The 19,849-nt window shown below is 35.0% G+C and overlaps 1 protein-coding gene across 1 annotated transcript in view; it reads left to right on the top strand.

Moving 5' to 3' along the window:
* The window catches only part of LOC131078694 (rhodanese-like domain-containing protein 7), a 32,253-nt gene extending 22,171 nt beyond the window's left edge, over positions 1 to 10,082 (top strand). The window contains exons 4-5 of the mRNA XM_058016466.2: positions 8,867 to 9,178; positions 9,363 to 10,082. Of these exons, the coding sequence (XP_057872449.2) occupies positions 8,867 to 9,178; positions 9,363 to 9,698 (648 nt within the window). The 3' untranslated portion in view covers positions 9,699 to 10,082. The remainder of the gene's footprint in view (positions 1 to 8,866; positions 9,179 to 9,362) is intronic.
* Positions 10,083 to 19,849: the final 9,767 nt, after the last annotated feature.

Here is a 19,849-nt window from a genome sequence, read left to right as displayed (position 1 = left end):
ATTAAATCATATTTCAAAGTGGGGACATTACATGGGGCAAGCATACAATTTCATTCTACTTGCCCACCAGTTCTAACACAAAACTCCCTTGGTAAGTGGGTCAGTTGCTTGCTGCAATTTCCATGGTCAAGGAGATTAAGCATGCCTTTCCATAGTTGAGGGTTGTCAATTGTTATTTTGCAGAGTTAAAGAGCATCATCTTTTGGAATGCTTTCCATAGTTGAGAGGATATTTTGCAGAGATAAAGAGCATCATCTATTGGAATGCTTTCCATATTGAGAGGTAAAAGCAAGGTCGACTTAGTCATTTATGATGACTACTTATTATTTTGCAAAGGTTTGTTTAAGGGATGGCAAGAGACAGTGATGAAGAACTAGTATATCGACTGTGGGTGGTCATCAATCTTTGATGGTTTCACACCCAAAAAACATATGAGGACTTGAAATTTGATATGTATGTGTATAATATCATAAATGATTTCTGCCTACAGTTTGGTTGATATTTGAGTAGTTTTTGTAGGGCTTCATCTCATAAATGGGAGGAATGTCAGGTAATAACACTAATATCCACCCCAATATAGGTAGTTTCATCGTTGAAGCTATGACTTCCTCATACAACTTCAGAATGTCTTGAAAATTGATATGCAACTTCTTGACACAGTCTCTAAGGTGTTGATGGAATATTATATTTCACCTATTTTATGTGTTAGTGTGATATTCTATTGCACCTATTTTTATTTAGTTCACTCAAGTAAATACATTTCTCTCCTGGGTAGTGTTGTGACCTAATCACACATCACCCCATCCTAGATAGGGACCCCCTAGCTTTTAGGCCCTTTTGGTCGTTTGGTCTTGGTTTTTTTGTGTGTTGGTGGCAATCTCTTCAATCTCTCCGCTTTGCGGATGTTTGGGGGTCAGTTAGGTTTAATCTGCTTCTCTGTCGAGCAAATTCTGTGAAGTCTAGGGCCCGTTTTGTCCTTTTTTAGGGTTTCTGCCTTTTGTCCTAGATTTTAGGGGTTCCTGTTAGGGTTTCGGGAAAACTGAACATACGACTAGAATCAGGACCCTTCAAGGGACCTCCCAGTAAAATTTGAGCCCAAATGGAGCAACTTTCTATTTTTAGAAAGTCCCTATTTTTTAGGGATTTTTCCGAGTCCCGGAATGTCGTCATTTTGCCAAAAATCAAACTTACTATTTTTAGTAAGTCATTCTTGCACACTGTCTAAGGATCTAACGTTGACCCCTTGAAGGTTTCTGTTTTTGGAAAGTCATTACTGGCAGGGTCAGTCAGACAAGGCGACGAGCATCAGACGTTCGCAGACATTTTCTAATTTCGGAAAGTCAGGCAGTAGACAAAGAAAGCCAGAAATGGGTCAAGTGCTGGAAATCCATGCCTAAAATGGAAAGCTCAGGAAAACACTTCAAAATTACAGGAGGTCGAAATATTCGAAGTCTGGAAGATTAAATGAAGGAAAAATCGATGAATCCTTCTCCCAAGCAAAAATGCGCCCAAGTCTGGAGTCAGGCGTTGAAATGAAGAAGCCAAGGAGAGGAGGAAAAATCCGCGAGTCCATGGACAAAGCAAAAATGCGCCCAAGTCTAGACTGGGGTGCCAAAATGGAGAAGCCAAGGAGAGGTGTAAAAATCCGCGAGTCCATGAACAATGCAAAAATGCGCCCAAGTTTGGAGTCAGGTGCTGGAATGAAAAAGCCAAGGAGAGGTGGAAAAATCCGCGAGTCCATGGACAGAGCAAAAATGCGCCCAAGTCTGGAATTGCGCGCCAAAATGGAATTCCCAAGGACAGAAGGAAAATCCATGAATCCATGGCACTAGCAAAATTCCGCCCAAGTTTGGAATTGGGCGCCAAAATGGAATTCCCAAGGACAGAAGGAAAATCCATGAATCCCTGGCACTGGCAAAATTCCACCCAAGTTTGGAATTGGGCGCCAAAATGGGATTCCCAAGGAGAGGAGGAAAATCCGCGAGTCCATGGACAAAGCAAAAATGTGCCCAAGTCTAGAGTCAGGTGCTGAAATGGAGATTCCCAAGGAGAGAGGGAAAATCCATGAATCCTTGGCATGGTGTAAATTCCACCCAAGCTAAAAAAAATTGAAATTTTGCGTAAGGCATGGAATCCAAGGAGTCGAGGAGGAATAAAAAGCAAAATTCCCCTCGGGCAAATTTTCGAATATGCTATTTTTAGACACCAAATCTCGACCAAGTGTGGAAAATTTTATAGATTCGGAATCGTGGCAGAATTCTCCATCCAATGAACCTGGCTCCTAAATTTTAGGAGGATCCCTAAAAAATAGGGATGTTGAAAAGAAGACATGGACAATTCACAAAACAATGAATTCCTTCCTCAGGAGGAATTTCCGCCCCGACCTTGTGGAGGGCGCTAGAATGAACAGTGCACAAAGAGATGAATTCCTTCATCGGGGAAGAATTACACCCAAGAAGAAGAAATTCTAGGAAAGGTAAAAAATTGACTAAGTGTTTGAGATTTCTTCCTTCATGACATAGTTCTTGGAAATCATGAAAATTAGCTAAGGTATGAAGAATTTCCTTCCTCAAGGTAAGGAACAAATTTCTTTCCAAAGGAGAATTTCTCCATAACAAGAAATTTCCCCCCAGGGAAAATTCTCGGGCATCAAATCACATCCAAATTTCAAAAGTTTTACAGATTTGGATTCGTAGGAGAATTCTCTTCCTCCTGGACTTGAAACCCTAATTTGTGCAAAATTCCTAAAAAATAGATGTTGAAAAATCTTTGAAAATCTTTTCCAGAGCAAGGCAAGTTCAAAAACTTCAAGAAAATACTTCCAGAGTTAGAGATTCTCCCTCTTGGAGTTTTCTCTCTCCAAGGTTTTTTCCACCAAGTGGCAGCCGAGTCAACAGACGTTGAATTAATGAAGCATCTCCTTGCATGTTGCCTTCTCATTATGGTTTTATGACAGATTCTTCGTGCATGCCGCCGTCACTTGGAGAATGATGGGCATTTATGATGATGTCAGTTATATTCTGGGCATGGTCAGCATCATGAGGCATTTAATGTGCTGAGTGGGTGCTATTTTAGGCTCTTTTAATTAATTGTGCATGGGCATAATGGGTTATTAATTGCAGATTCCCACCTTGTTGCACCTTGAGTGGGGAATCTTTAGGGCAAACCCTAATTAGGGTTTTCGCATGTAATCATGGCTTGAGGCCTATATAAGGGGGTGACCCCCTCATTTGTAATGAGGAGAGACTATCGTCAGAGATTGTTGCTAAGAGTTTTTGAAGCAAACACTTAATACATTGTTCAATTGTTGGTGTGTTCTTGTGTTGTTTTGGAGCTCACATGGTCTCATTCTCTTCATAGATTAGATTTGCTTTCATGCTGTTAGACGAACTGGATCTGATAGGATCGCTTGTTGCAAAATTCGTGCTCATACTTTTGGTGTGCAGCTGATTGTCGCATACTATGTAAAGTTAGCCTGAGCCTCTGTTATATGTGTATGTTTAACTTCGATTATCAGGAGAGATTGTTTGACTTGATGGTTTCTCTTGATGATTTGAAAATCTTTAACACACCCTCTGAAGATTGCACTGCCTTCGTGTAGTTGCGCGTTGCTGGCAAAGCGAAGCGTGGTTGGATTTTGTGAAAGATATCCCGTCTCCTTGTTCGTAGGATTAGATTACTCTTTTAGTCTAGTTTTTCTCTACCCTATTCCTATAATTCAAAATCCAAAAGATCCAAAACTAGAGCCTTCATTGCAAACCATCCGTATAAAAATCCTTGAGCTTGCATAAGTTTCTTCAACATATGTAAGCCCCCTTGGGTTATCAGCAAACTCATCAAACAACTGAGTCACATCCACACACTGAAGGAACCTTGGGAATTAGCCGTTTGAACTTTAAGTAATCCTAGCATACGGACTAATCTTGATCAAGAGAGGATAAGGTGACCGTTGGTGACTTTATTCTGTGTTAGACGCGGTCATAAAAAACACGTCAACAGGTAGCTATTAAGGACATGTATCATCCAGGATTGGAGGTAATCAGGTGCTCTCTCCTCCCCATCAATTTTTGATTGATGGCAATTAGGTGCCATCTTTGCCTAGTCAAATGCCACCATTGTTTCTACTGGATTAAATTGACTCCTCTCTTGATTGAAGTCAACTCAACCTCTTAAATTGTTAATGCAAATCAATAGAGATTAGTTTTTGACTGTTCAATTGAATCTTTCGTTATAAAGTTTATTATAATTAATTTCTAAGCATTTTGGTTTTGAGTTTATTTTGCTTTACAAATGTAACTGGTACCACAGCAGTAATGTGTAGGGTTAGTTTATTTTCTATACTGAAAGCATTATGGTCTTAGTTGCATGCATATTTGGTGAATGGTGAAGTCATTTTGAGCTCACTATTATATCCAGAAGCATCAAATAAGCTAGGATCAGCCTTTTTTTGTCTGGATCTGACAACTAGAAACTTGCTAACAGGGCCTCTAGGATTTACATTAGTTTTTGTGCATCTCTTGCAGGTAGTCACTAGGTGAAAAATGGACTTTGTCACTTTATCTAGAAAGCTTCAATTTGTTAGGGTCAACAGTAATTATGCCTAGGTTGGAGTTGCCGTTGGACACAACAATCAATTTTATTTTTTTTGTGCTAAGAAAACACACAGTTCAATGCATTGGATTCAAGGCACAAAGCTCAGATTTCTAGGAGGTGCAATGCAGATTTGAAATATTTTAAATCAAAAAATGTACAATTTTGGTTTTTGCTCTACATTTTTGGTGTGTTTTTTTAGGTTATCCCTTGTTGGTGTATCTTTATAGACTGGTAGTCTCTATCTTGTTTTGGTAGTAACAGAGAAAAAAAAAGGAAGAAATGTGTGAAGAAGATATGGAAGGCAGAAGTTGAAAATGCTGGTTCAGGGACTGCACTGACAGTTAGTAACCAAAACAAATTTTTGATTAGAGAGTAGTGTCTTGCTGTTGGGTCCATGTCTGTAGCAAGTACTGAACTGATATTTGAGTGAAGAAATTGTAACGTTCTATTATTTTATTCCATTTTTTCAAATGTTGTTATGTCATGAATTCTTTGCTGCTGTCATCAATTGACTGAATGAGTATGTGGCTGCGAGATCAACAATATTTCAGTAGGCACTTGATTTCTCGCCTACATCAAGTGGTATTAGAGCAGGTTTGCTTGCTAGGATGTGGTGAAGACTGCCTTAAATGATATGAGGAAGACCTTTTTTTGGTTGGAAGGTATCTTGAAGGCTCTAGTGGTTTTTCTATTGTGGGTATCTTGTGCTTGTAAAGGGTGTGTGCCCCAGAGGATTTGTTGCAAGTGTGGAGTCTGGTGACTGTAGGGATCTTTGTGTTCTAGAAGGTTTGTTGCAGGCATCTATGATTGCAGAGAGTTGCATGCTCTAGTAAATTTGTTGATGGTGTGTGGAGGCTTGTGACTGTAGAGGGCTGTGAGAAAGGGGCACATGTACCAGAAAAGACTTGGTGGTTGAATGTGAGTTGAATTGTTTTGAGAGTTTGTTGTAGGTGCAAGTCCTGTAACTGTAGACAGTTGTATGTATGTGGAGATGTCTTCTAAAAAGAGGACAAGTAGGTCCTGAAGAGGCTGGTTGAGTGGGAATTTATGGAACAATGCCAAGAGGAATAATTCCTTGAAAAGATGGTAGATATGCATTTGAGATTGGAAAAGTTGCAAGATAAGCAACATGGGAAAGTTGCTGTAGACATGATTGGAAGTGGAGAAGAATGTCAATTTGGTGACATGGTGGAAGATGAAGCTATATGAGATGTTGAACCTGAGGAGAAAATCTTTGAAAAGATGATCGATATCCAATTGAGATTGAAGGTGTTGGACTTCCAGCAGCATTAAAGAGTTATACTTGTCATACATGTGACTGAGAAGGATGAAGATGTCATATTTGTGGCATGACAAAATAAAAGAATGTGATTGCAGTTGAAACATTTGTTTTGGAAGGCATATTGGTGGATGAGGTTGCAGCAGTGAACAATATAATGATGAATACATTGTTTTGTTTGTAGATACAGAGAGAGGTAAAGACAAAGAAGAGGAAGTCCTCATGCAAGAGGATAATTTTGAATAGAAAATTATGGCGGTGATAGAAGTAATAAATGATTTAGAGGTTGAAATGGTGGCCTGCAAAGGCCCTATATGTTTGATGGTTGATTTGATGAAGAGAATCTCTTGCTTGAAGAGGAGATAAATAAGATCGAGGAGTTGTTTGGTTTGTGTGATTCTTCACTCACGTGAATTTATTGCAGCAAAAGATAATGTAGGAGATAAAATTGTGGTGTTGAAAAAAGATCCAAGTGTTGCAAGTTGTTGAACCAAAAGAACAAAGTGTTGTAGCAAAAGACTCTATGGAAGAAGTAACAGATTTGAAAGCTGGAGTGATGTCATGTGAATACCTCATAGTTGATAGAAATGTACATAAATGTGAAGAGAATCTCTTGTATGAAGAGGAGATGAAGATTAAAGAAATGGTTAGTTTATGTGATTCTTTGCACATAGATTTTGTTGCAACAGAGAAGGGTGAAGAAAAGAAGGCAGAAAATAGATTCTTTAAATTCTCCCATATTGTAATAAATTGTTATGAGAGTGCAGCAGAGATTTCTCCTTTAAAGGATATATTGGTCAAAGTGGAAAAAGAAAGGAAGCACCCTGTTTTGAGTCAGATGAAGAAATGTTTATGGAGATATTTAATTTTCATAATATTAGTTGTGCTGATTTGATTGTAGGTAAAGCAGTAATGATTAAAGAGGATGAAATTGCAGTTGGAGCATGTCTTATAGAAGGCATGAAATTGTTGGTGAACTATGCTTCATAAAAGAGTAGAGCATAGTTGTAATAGTGGTTAGCCCTTTGGAGGACATGATGATATTTGTAGATGTGATATAGCAAAGCATAATTTGTTGACATGAAAGAAGTGGATGAAGAGTTGGTGATTAAAAATTCTGATTTCCATAATGTTTTAAATGCTTATAAAGTGATGAATGCAGAAAAGAAGACGACTATGAGGAGATGGTGATGAGAAATTCTTATTTCCATGAAGTTATTTTTTCTAAGTGGAGGTGGATGGGCAGTGGTGGTTTGAATCCCACGAGAAAAGGTTTGAGTGGAAGTGACCTTTGGTGGAAGTGGACAGACAATGATGGGTTGAATCCTACGAAGGATGATTTGAGTACAGGTAAAGATGACCTCTGATTTAGTTGAATCCCATGAAAAGATGGAGAAGATGGTAAAAAAGAAGCTTTGAGAGGATGAGGTTGGTTTATGGTGGACCAAAGTGCACGAAAGGCTTGAAAGATAATGAACGAATTTTGTGGAAAGAAGTGGGATTTGTCTCAGCTAAGCATTGGAAGTAGCGAAGGAAGAAATCTTTTGTGGTTCTTCATTATGGAGCTTGCTATGGATTGTGTGCTTTCCAAAAGGGTAGAAGGTGGTTCTCCATTCTATTTGTGAACAATACTCAAAAACTTCTTATTTGGCATGTATGATGTAGGAACATTTGGGTCCCTAGGCAATCCTCGACCACCCAAAAAAAATGATAGTACAATTTTGGTTTTTTCTCTAAATTTTTGATGTGTTTCTAGATCATCCTTTGTTGGTGTCTTTATAAGCTGGTGGTCTCTCTTGTTTTGGCAGTAACAAAGGAAAACACACCAGGAAGAAATGTGTGAAGAAGATATAGAAGGTGGAAGTAAAAAATGCTGGTTTTTATTGGACTGCACTGATAGTCTAACTGAAACAAATTTTGATTAGAGAGCAGTGTCTTGATGCTGGGTCCATGCAAATGGGAAGTAATGAACTGATATTTGAGTGAAGAAACAGTAATGTGCTGTTATTTGATTTCATATTAAAAAATGTTGTTATATCATGAATTCTTTGCTGCGATCATCAATTGATTGAATGAGTGTGTGGCTGTGAGATCAACTTTCACTAGGCTCTTTGATTTTTTGTCCACATCATGAACCTACGGCAGAGACAGAAAATAAAATGGCTTAGCAAATGTACAGAATTAGATGATACTTGATCCAATCTAGAGTCTAGGATTTGTATATATTCTAGGATTTACTTTGCCCTCAAGTATTATTGCTGTTCGGGTTCCTACTCAATTTTTACCATGATGTGTTTGACAGAATTGTTCACAGCACCACCATATCGCTTATCTTATAGCCAAGGCTGCTATATTATTTGTGGACACTTCCAAGCTAGCTTGGATCCACCAATTTATGTCTGACTAAAGGGTCAATCTGGGGGCTTACGGCAATTCACACTTAATATTCCTTCCCAATATAACTGTTCCCATTATTGGGTGACTATTATTACTTTAGTCCTTTATGGTGACTATTGTGACTATGCTTAAAACATTTCACACCACAAATATGCTGGATTTTGAACAAGATTTAAGGTGTGACTTGTTATTTATGCTTGACGTGTATACATTTGATTATATCTTAGAAGGAACAAACAGAAGGGACATACCTTGTTCATGCCTTTGCAACTGTTTCTCTTACTCTTGATTATAAATTATGAAACATCAGAGGATGATTCTCATGTTACAATTGTATCAACTTAATAGAACCCATTTGTCCTTATATTTGCTAGCTGAAGCTTATTGAAGTGCGAAATATATTCTGAATTTGAGACCTCTACTAGGTGCTGTTGCATGGATGATATGATTCAAATTGAAGATCCTAACTCTACAAGACATGATATTTCTAACAGGGTTATAACACGTGTATCACTGAACTTGGTCAGAAATAGATTTTGTATTATTATATTACATGTGTTTATTGGAGTTTTGATACACTGCTTTCTAATGTTGCAGATGGTAGTTGATGTAAGGAATTCTTATGAGATTCGAATAGGGAAGTTTAAAGGGGCAGTAGATCCTCAAACCTCTGCATTCAGGGAATTTCCATCCTGGATTGAGAAACGTCTTTTCATGCACCAGTCTGACAGTGGTATTTCACAATGTGAAGACACCTTAATTCCAGAGAACTCTAAGAATGATTTGGATGAACAGGCAAATCAACAATTGTTATCTGGAAAAATCCCACACCGAGTCGCAATGTACTGTACAGGGGGGATCAGATGTGAGAAAGCTACGAGTTTTGTTATGAGTAAAGGATTTGAAGAGGTTAACTATCTAATTTGTTTCCTGCTTGTATTTGTAATTTTCTTCTGTGCTCTCATGTTTATCATTTTCATGATGTTATTTTTATTTGTGTATGTTAAAATGTAGTCAAAATTAGATAAATGAATAATTATGCAGCCTTAAACTGTTTATTTCTATTGAGTTTTTCTTTTTCTTTCGTTCTAAGGTGTACCATTTGGAGGGAGGAATTCTGAAGTATTTAGAAGAAGTTCCACAATCTGAGAGCCTTTGGGAGGGTGAATGCTTTGTCTTCGACAAACGAGTTTCAGTTGAACATGGACTGAAGCAAGGAACATATAAACTTTGCTATGCCTGCAAGGAACCAGTAAGTGATATGGATATGCAGTCAACTGAGTGGGAGTATGGAGTTTCTTGTCCTCATTGCTACAATACAAAATCAGAAGAAGAGAAGGCAAGGGCAAGAGCTAGGCAACAACAATTTGAGATGTGGGGTGTTATTGGAGGACCTGATAGGGGTGTGCCTCCTCGTAAGAACAAATAGGATGCCCATTTCCTCTTCTCAAGGTTGTTGGAAGTTCAGTGAGGAAGTGTAATAATAATTGACTCTCAAAATACTTTCAATTGTCTGCAAGCTCTTTCATCATGGGATGCGGAAAAAACATGTGTGGGATGGTTACATATGATGATAAAAGAAGTGTGGGATGGTTACACACTCATTGAACTTGAGTTTATTCTATCAGCGTTAGGCAATTTGACTTGCCAAAAATGAAATTGTATGGGGTTCAACTTATCTTGGATTTATCCCTTGGCTATGTTAAAGTATTTAATTTTCCATTTAAAAAGAGAACAAAAGCTTCTCTTCAATTTCTTTGTTATTTTTATATTGTTTTTAATAAATTCTCCTAAAATATTCAAGTATTGTCCATTTTTTTTGAAAAATATCAGGCTCATTTGCATGACAGCCATTTCTCTAAGTAAATGGTTATACGTTTTCTTCGGGTGTGTAGCAATATCATAGTGTCAAATTGTCCGTATTTTGAATATCATGCCTCTCCACGCCAGTTCAGTTTGTTAGAACAATGCATGCAACACATGATTTCGTCTGCACACGATAAAGATTTAACTGTTCAAATTGTTTTCAGATCACAAATTCAATAATTAAAACCTCAAAGGAATTAGTATCGTGAGTATCGTGTAGGATATTTCTTATTTGATTTTGTTGAAATTTTACTTCGACACATCTCTTGTTTAGTCCATGTTCAATCTATATTAACAGCGAGGGATGGAGTGTAATAGTGTGTGTTAATAAAATTATTAAAGATAAAATATATTTATAAAATAAAATAAAAATGTGAGGTGAAATCAACAGAAATAAAGAAAATGAAACAACAGAATAGAATTATAATTCAAATGAAATCACAACCCCCACTCTTTCTCAAGAACAATTTAAATTATTAATAAACATTAAGAATAATTAATTCAGTTAAAATTTAAATTATAAATTTCCATTTTTGCAAGAAGATAATAATTTAGAAACAAAATAAATAAATGTAAATAAGCAAATTTTATAAATTATAATAAAAGATTTATATTGGGAAAAAAACAAAATTAGATGGAATAAAATTTAGATGTCTTTGAATGTAGTAATATAATTCAAAGTAAAATAAAATAATTTTAAGATAACAAAATAGCTCCAATTGATATTGGATAGATGTATTTAAGATATCTATACTAGATAATCTGTGATTCTAAGTTAGTCAAATTTGTGTCAATACACTTGATTGGTGAGTTAACTATATTGATTATTAAGTTAATTGTTTTAATTGGATAGTTAATTCATGAGCAATTTAAATTAATTTAATTGGGGATAATGTGGCAAATAATTTAATTTGAATTAGTTAAATAATAATTAATTAATTTAATTGTTATAAAATAATGAATTAGGGTAATAATTATTTTAATGGATTAAGAGGTGGTAAGTGCATTAATGTTAACATGAGATGATGTTACAAATCATTGTATATGTGATTGTTGTGTACATTTTGCTTCTCCTTGAAATGACATTGTGACTAGAATAAACAATGTCATTTCAAAGAAAGTAGTTATGGTTATAGGGTGTGTGGATATTGATGTGAGATAATGCCCTAAGCATTGAAGCTTAAGGGTTGATTGGCTGGATTGATTGGATTAATTGGAGGTAAGAGATCCCCTTCCATTGAACACAAATCCCTAAATTTAGGTGACAATGACATGTCGAAAGGGAAGAAGTTGACTCCAAAAGTACTCAGCAAGCCAAAAATTGAATCAAGATTAGAAAACCGAAATTGGCAAACAAGAAAACCAAAAGTGGATTGATGCTCCTGCATCAAATATTTAAGACTAGGATGATGTAGAGATGGAAACAAGAAGGGTAACGATAATGAAAAGAAATTAGGATGGTAGATAGGGGGGCATGGTAAGAACATAGTGAGATGGAATATGAGAATAGGATAATGAGTGAATCTGATTGTAGTATTGGAGCTTAAGATGATGGAGATGGGTATTGATGATTATTATATTTTCGAAGTATTCAAGCTTAGGCACATGTTGAGAATTTACAATAATTTAAATTGTTCAAATTTTTTATTTTTTTTTATTTTTTTATGCATAGGTTATGTAGCATGATATAAGGAATCATGATGATGATGCATCACATGCATAAATAATTGACTCTAATATAAGGGATCATGATGAAGATGCACCACATGCATAAATGATTGACTTAAAATAGTAAAGCAAAAATAAAAGAATTCAACACAACGGAAAAGCAATGATAAAAGACAAGACCCAAATGTTCCATTGATCATAACCTTAAGAGACATGCATAGTATATGGAACTATGATGTCCTTGTGGGAATCTGTCATGAGAATAGGCCAAGCATGATAACATGAGAATAACCAAGTTGTCATTTGTCCTAAAGTTGCCAGTGATAATTGGTTTGTCCAAATTGGAGTAATATAGTGGGACTAATGTGTGAGTGTTGTTCTTCAGTTTGATACAAGTAGTGTGACATGCAAAGGCTTATTATCTAATAAGAAGTGACAATGCCTACATACTTGAAAGACCAAGGGAAACTAATATCAAAAAGTATAGATCATAGCATCATAGTAAAGATAGGTGTTGTTGTAGAGAGGTTTTCTAAGCATCGATCAAGGTGCGATTCCAAATGTTGCATCAAGTTCCATGAGTAAGGATGTGGCAAGTGGATAGATGGCTAAACTTGATGCCCCTAAGTATGTAGGGCACTGAAAATAAAAGGGCTATGGAGTATCATATACCCTACCTATGAACATGTTTTCATCATGATGCTTGCCCAAGGCAACATAAAAATGGTTTTCGCTAGAGAACAAACCTTTTTTTTTTAATTTCTGTGATGTTTTTGGTTGTCAGACATTGATTGCTCCAAAGCACTATATAAATGGTTTTAGCTAGAGAACAATATTTCTCTTTACTTTTTTTTAAAGATTTTTGTTGCATATATTTTATCTTTATTGTTATTTATTTTTCTTGACTATGTGGTGTAACTAACTTGTAGGCACTTGAACCAAATTTTTCTATAATGATCTAAGGGCCTATGCAATGACGCTTGAATTTACCTTTCTTTTCTTTGTCTTGGTTGGGCATTTTGTTGATTTTCCTTGACCAAATCAATAATTTCAAACTTTTTGTTGTAGCTATGTCAAAGATAGTATTGGTAGAACTTTAGGTGATTTGGGGCCATGAGCCAATATTCATCTAAGAGTTCTATATCATGTAGATTTGTAGTCTAATAGTCTTCATCATTGAGATGTTTTAATGATATGCACAAGGAGAGAAGTTCTACCTCAATCGACAAGATGACCTTTGTACCAAATATTATTGAATAGGAGTATATTCCAAGATGCACAAATATTGGTATAATATGGCCAAAGGGTAGGGTAGAGTTGCAAGTGCTAGTCATGATTGTCATTGATAATTTTCTTAAAGAATCTATATTTTATTTGACAACTCAACTTGATTGTTGTCTTGAGGGTAGTAAGGAGCACACCATTTGTGTTGGATATGGAATTTATTGCAAAGGAGTTGTATCTTATGGTTCTTAAATAAATGATAGAACTAGGAATCCCATATTAGCAAATGATATGAACAAGGATGAATTTTGGAATTTACTTACTAGTCATGTAAGTGAGGGTGATGGATTCTACCAATTTAGTGAAGTATGCAATGGAAATTATAATGTGGTTATTGTTGTTAGAGGTGTTTAAATTTTCACATGGATAACATTATTAATATGATTAATAATATAGAATTATGTACATTAATATTAAGTTGTTGAGAAATAACTTATATTAAATTATAGTAAGTGTTTTTTTGTGAATTGTGAAAACAACCCACAAATTTAAGGTAGTGGTTATAGGAGGTAGAACAACCATCCTACAATATAGGTTATGGAAAACCTATATACGTGTTTGTAATTATGTTGAAGGTGTTTCATTATATGAAACACACTGGCTAACTTGCAAAATTAACGATTCACAGTTCATAGAATGGCATGCAAGACGATTAGGCCATTATAGTCATTTCATCTTTTCTGATGAAATTCACGTTTATTGTTCACTATTTTTTCTTGCCTTTGCTCACATTTTCTTAGTGATTATGGGTCTCTAACCATGTTTCCATGATTTTGAAGGCATCATGGTGGCGTTTCAATGTTGTGCTTCTTGCTTTTGTTATTCCTCGTCTTTAGCTTAGGTAGGTAATATGCTTTTCACGTGCATTAACCTATCTCTCTTATTTTTTAATTTAATTTTCCATCACATCTCATATGCCTCCTTTATTCCTAAATGTTATTTTTGCCTTTCTTCCTCAAACTGGTGTATCTCAAGCTTGTGTAAACCCCGTCGGGCCTTGATGATGGTTTCAAAAGCACTCCAAAGGCCAAAAATTGTAGGAAACTCAAAGTGTTTGATGTTTTAACAAGACTTAGTGGGTTATTAGAGGAATGGAGAAGGCCAAGAGAGCTCTTAAGAACTTGAAAATTTCCATTTAATGGGTGAATGATTTTTAAAGGAGGGTGACCAAGTCCAACGTAACAAATGTATAATGTCAAGTGGGATAATTTTAGGATAAGGTGAAATTAATATTGTAAATATTAAGCCATTCCCATTCCTTGGAAAATGTTCCCTAGGACATGTGAGAAAAAAATTAAATATTTGTACTTTATGGTTAATTGTAATTGCATTTTCAAGAGGTGAACATGAACAGATGATAAAGGTAAATTAAATGGACAAAATACACCCCTTCCCACATGCACATTGGGATATGAAGGGACATGCATTGGGTGCCCAAGTTTGAGAGGAGAATAGGTGTCCATTTGGGAACCTAAAGTGTTATTGGGAGTTATAGAGCATCCAAAATGTTAAAGGTTTAAGTGGCTTTGGGTTTCGCATCCAAGACAAAGTCACTTGAAGAATTTTATTATTTTATTATGTCTATTGGTTGTTCATTCTCCATGGTGTGGGTTTTTCAAGTGGTATTTTGTCCCTTGTTTTTGGAAACAATAGTAGTTTTCCCTCTCCAAATTTGCTATAAATTGGAAACACGACATTGTTGTTTCATCACAAGTCTCTTTGAGGTTTCCAAGTGGTTTCGGGTCTAGTTGGAGAAGTGTATTATTGTGGTGTTATTTCTTTTGAAGAATGATAATATAATTGCCCTCGTTCTCTGGTGGAGTTTTTTCTTGAAAGGGTTTCTCCACATCAATTTGGTGTCTCTTTTGGTATGCTGATTTTATATTTATGTTGAAAGGTGCAATCACATGTTTATTTCAGATTTGGCAAATCTAATTTCAGTTTTTCAATCACATAAGAAAGTTAATATTGCAAGCTTTCTTCAACTTGATTCTCAACAAGTTATTGTTAATGTAATAATAGTTTGATTCTTGCAAGACCATGCATTCAAAATAAAATAAAGTCAAAAAATAAATTATAAGTGGAACTATATAATTCAACATCATTATCCTAATCTAATTCAATGAAACACGCTATCTAAGAATATCCTAGCGTGTATTTAATGTCAAAACATGCTTATCTTTGTTTCAAAGAGTCATAAGGATCATGGGAAAATTAGGAGACAAGACCAATGATAAAGTTGATATTTAAATGAGTGCGAGTTAAATAGAAAATATCACCAACTTACTATGTATACAAAGTAGCATTAACACAAGGTTTGTTGAAAGTGGTAGTCAAAGTGACATAAGACTAAAATGGTGTGGACTAAAAACTATAATAAACCATTCTAAAATGACGAGGCAAGTCAATGGATACTTTTTCTATTATATAGAAATCCACTTTGTAAATTGTAGGACCTAAAGACCAAAATAATAATGTAAAAGTCTAAGATTAGTCATATTGAAGTGTTCCATCAAAGTGCGTTGAATATCTAAAAGCATGGATGAGGAGATACTATCTAGAATTCAATTATCTAAAAATAATAATAATATGAAATATCATCTTCATGTCTTAGAATAGATATTGTGTGAATGAAGTTGCAATTTGTGACAATAGATCTGCAAGCAAGAAACTACCAATCTTCTCATAACTAACTTGAGAGGATTGTTTGAGATCACATATTGCATGTAAAATAATATAAATAAGTGAAGATTCATGTACTCATCCTAGAGGCTACTCCATGTAGATTTCCTCATGAAGATCATCATGAAAAAAATAGAAAACTAGCCATCTCTTAGATGGAGTAATATAAAGTAGAAGGTGAGTAAAATCCATCTTGTTTACAAGAGATTTTTTTGGAGTATTCAATAACCTCAACCTATGAAAAACCCTTTGTTGAGAGATATTTCTTATATCTTTCAACAAAACCATTATCTATAAATCTAAATTAATACACCCAGTTACATTGAACCGTCTTTCTTCCCTTGTGAGGAGAAACCAAATCTAGAATACCATAAGACTCTTAAAATCTTTACATATTAGTAGATATAACATGAAAAAAATACTAGGACCAAAATTCTATGAGAGTGTATCAATAATTCATAGGATCACCAACCAACAATCTAGCCTCCTTAATAGTACTACGGGCCCATCTAGGAAAAAGACATGAGTAGGAGGAGGTGGAGTTGGAAGTATATGACCATAATTTGAAGTATCCTTATAGAATGAATAATGTGGATTAGTTACTAGTGAAGATGACACAGTCAAAGCAGGGAGATCCAATGAAGGACATCCCGACCTTCCATCTTCACATAAACCATGCAAAACACACCGGTAACCGGTAACAAGATGCTAGAAACAACGAAAAGAACAACTGGTAACACAACATAATACATAACCGGTAAACAATATGAATGAATCTCATTACCATCTGAAGGATTACACATGCCACATGCTGGATCACAGTCCAAGATACAAATAATGCTTACAACACAATTACAAGATCCGCAGATCATCTTCATATCAAATCGGCTTCCGGGAACAATCTGTCGGTTCAACCCTAATTCGGACCTCGGTCTTCCGACCTCACTCCAACAGGATCAGAATCCTACCGAATCTACATCTTCGCTCGATCTCAAAACTTTGTCTTCTATCTTCTAACTTTTGTCTATCCAAATGATTCACAAACCTCCATATATATACTGCCTACAAATAATTACAACTTAATCAAGTCGGCCCAAAGACCAATTGGTTCATGAAACGTGCAATGGTAACCTGTTGGCTTAAATCACCAAGAACAAAATAAAAAACATAAAACAATGTGCGGACCTCCGGGAATACCGATCAAAGCCCTAAAGTAACATCTCCAACGATCTGCAAGTCATGGAGATCAACCGTAACCCGATTCTGCTTTGCTCAACACACTGCCAGAATGACCGGTAAGAACATATCAACCGGGTCAATATCGAAATCCATATCTCACCGGAAACAAAGCCAAATGCCTTGAGACTCGAACACAACAAAGACCACGAACATAAGGGAATAAACCCAAAACCACAACGCTAAACACTCAAACATGAAGAAATGCCACGATCTTAATCAATTCCATTGAAAACTGCCCAACCAGTAAGAACTAGGCCGGTGCTCTCGCACCAGAAGAAGAAGAGGATGGAGGACCCATGTATTTGAATAACTCATCAACTTGAATTTATCATAATGTAAACATCTCTCATGATTAATTTAAATAATTGATAAGCCTTCATATCCTTAAAATAGTATAAGTAAAAGAATTGTTAAATCTTCTTCTCCATTTCTTTATATTGACCATATAGTATGAATTCACAACACTCAATCAAATACCTGAATAAGGAAATATTAGGCTTGATATTGGACAAAACCTCATTTGAAGTGATATTTTGAACTACCTTGTGGGGCGTGTCATTTTGAATATAGTTAGCACAACAAATTTCTTTATCCAAAAATAACGTGGCCATAGATCGTGATTGATGTATATAATTTTCATTTCTCTAAGTGAAATTTTCTTTAATTTTAGTGACATCATTCTATTGAGGGGTTTGGGGAACCAAATATCGATGATGTGTCATGTACTTAGTTTAGTAATCCTAAAAGGGTTGGTTCACATTTCCCCCCATTATCTATACATATCATTTGAATATAAGAATCCTATTTCTTCTCATTACAAACATCTTGAATATCCTAAAAGTGGTGAAGACATCACTCTTGTACTTAAGAAACTATGTCCACATGCAACAAGATTAATCATCAATAAATGTGAGCATATACTTGGCTCTTGAAAAAGGAGTTGAAAATGAATGAGGTCACCATAAACCAACTCAATTAGGGTATAAGCATAGTGATCCTTTCCCTTAGGAAAGGATTCTTGATGATGTTTTCCAAGAGCACCACCTTGGAAAACTCCCTCTATGGCTGAAACCTTAAGAAGTACAATTATCATATCCTATGCATCCAACTATGAAAGATATGTATAATTGAGGTGTCCAAATATCTCATGCCAAAGTATTCTCAAATAATATACATGGGTGATGAGTGATGAGTGATGAGTGATGATCCACAAGAAGACTAAAAGCTATGAGATCTATACAATCTAGACCCATGACCAACTTTTCCTAAAGAAACAATATTTTTTAGGATGTTGTAGTTCTTTAATAACTAAATCATGTGGGGAGAAATAAATTCTCTTCCCATCCTTGGTATTAAAATTCTAGTATATAGAGAGAATATTGGTATAAATCTTAGGAACATAGAGAAAATAATCAATGCAACCATCTATCAATTGTATAGTTCCTAACCCTAAAACTAGATTATGTATAGTAGTGATGTTACAAAGAGTCTTAAGAAGATCATGTGAAGGAGTCATGTGATGAGATGAACCTAAATCAGATGTCCAACCTTGTGTAGATGAATAAAAAGCTTTAGTCATAAGTGATTAACCCTTCCTAGGTTTGGGGATATCATTTTTGTGTTTCTTCATGGCCTCTCCCAAGGGTACAATATTTAGATAAAAACATTTGGTATCATGATTTTATAATCCATGAGTACATGTTTAACTACTTTTATTCTTTATCATGGAAGAATTCTTTCTTGACTTACAAGTTAGAAATGGACTGTCTAGCAAATTTATTCTTCTACTTAGATATACTCTCATTTGCTAAATTTGATTTTTTCTTATATTTTGAATTATTTTTTCCTTTAACTTTGGACATTTGTTCCAATAATTCTTGAAGTTTTTAAGAGGTGATTGAATCCATGAAGAGTAACTTATATTGTTCCTTCATTGATCTTTCACAAAACTACTTAAAACTAGTCATCTTAAATTCTTCACTAAGAGCATCCATTGTAGAATAAAGGGTAGAAAAAAAGACCTAATATGGAACTTTTAACTTAGATAGGATCACTTAGAAAATGCATTCTTTATTCTATTTATCTTTTCCACAACCTTGATGACAAAAAAAACAAAGATTCAAATTTAAGCAATAAATCTTCAATTGAAGGAAAGGCATCAAGGGATAAGATTGTCAATTTTAAATCTAATTAAAGGGATTAAAATTCATTGAATGTTCCAAATAAATCATTTAATTTATCCCCCATTTGATTAAGTGTTGTACAAATTACAAGAAGGAATAAAAAATATGAAATACATGTAGGCCAATGATTCCTATGGCTTCATCTATTTGTTCTAATATATAAGTTGATCACATTCCCCTATAAATTATATTTTTTGTTTATTTAAACATTTCAGATAAACTTTGATTCAATAAATTATTGTATTTTCACCTTTCACATGTGAAATTTATGTAAATTTAAGAGATCAAGTTTAGCTCAATATGTATTGAAACGTAAAGAATCACTTAGAATTGTGCCTTATAAAACCCCCAAATTTTGATTAGTGTTATAATATTAGAACACCCCCATCTGCCCCAAAAAAACACTTGTATGATTTATAATTTTGACAAATTTGAAAGCCTAATTTGATTTCTTATAATGCATAGTGATTTTCAAAATTTATTTGAAATATAGCCTTTTCAAGGTGTTAGTAAACAAATTTGTTGCTTTAAGTAATCTTTTTTGAAGAACCCTATTTCACCCTATGATCAACAACAAAATGTTCACAACAGTTGAAGAATTGCAAAACAATAGCAATTCCTCTCTGCGTTTGAGAGGGCCAACTCCCTCGTATGATGG

The sequence above is a fragment of the Cryptomeria japonica genome, chromosome 2 (genome assembly GCF_030272615.1).
Source record: "Cryptomeria japonica chromosome 2, Sugi_1.0, whole genome shotgun sequence".
NCBI classification, from domain to species: Eukaryota; Viridiplantae; Streptophyta; class Pinopsida; order Cupressales; family Cupressaceae; genus Cryptomeria; species Cryptomeria japonica.
This window is presented reverse-complemented; position numbering and strand designations above follow the sequence as displayed.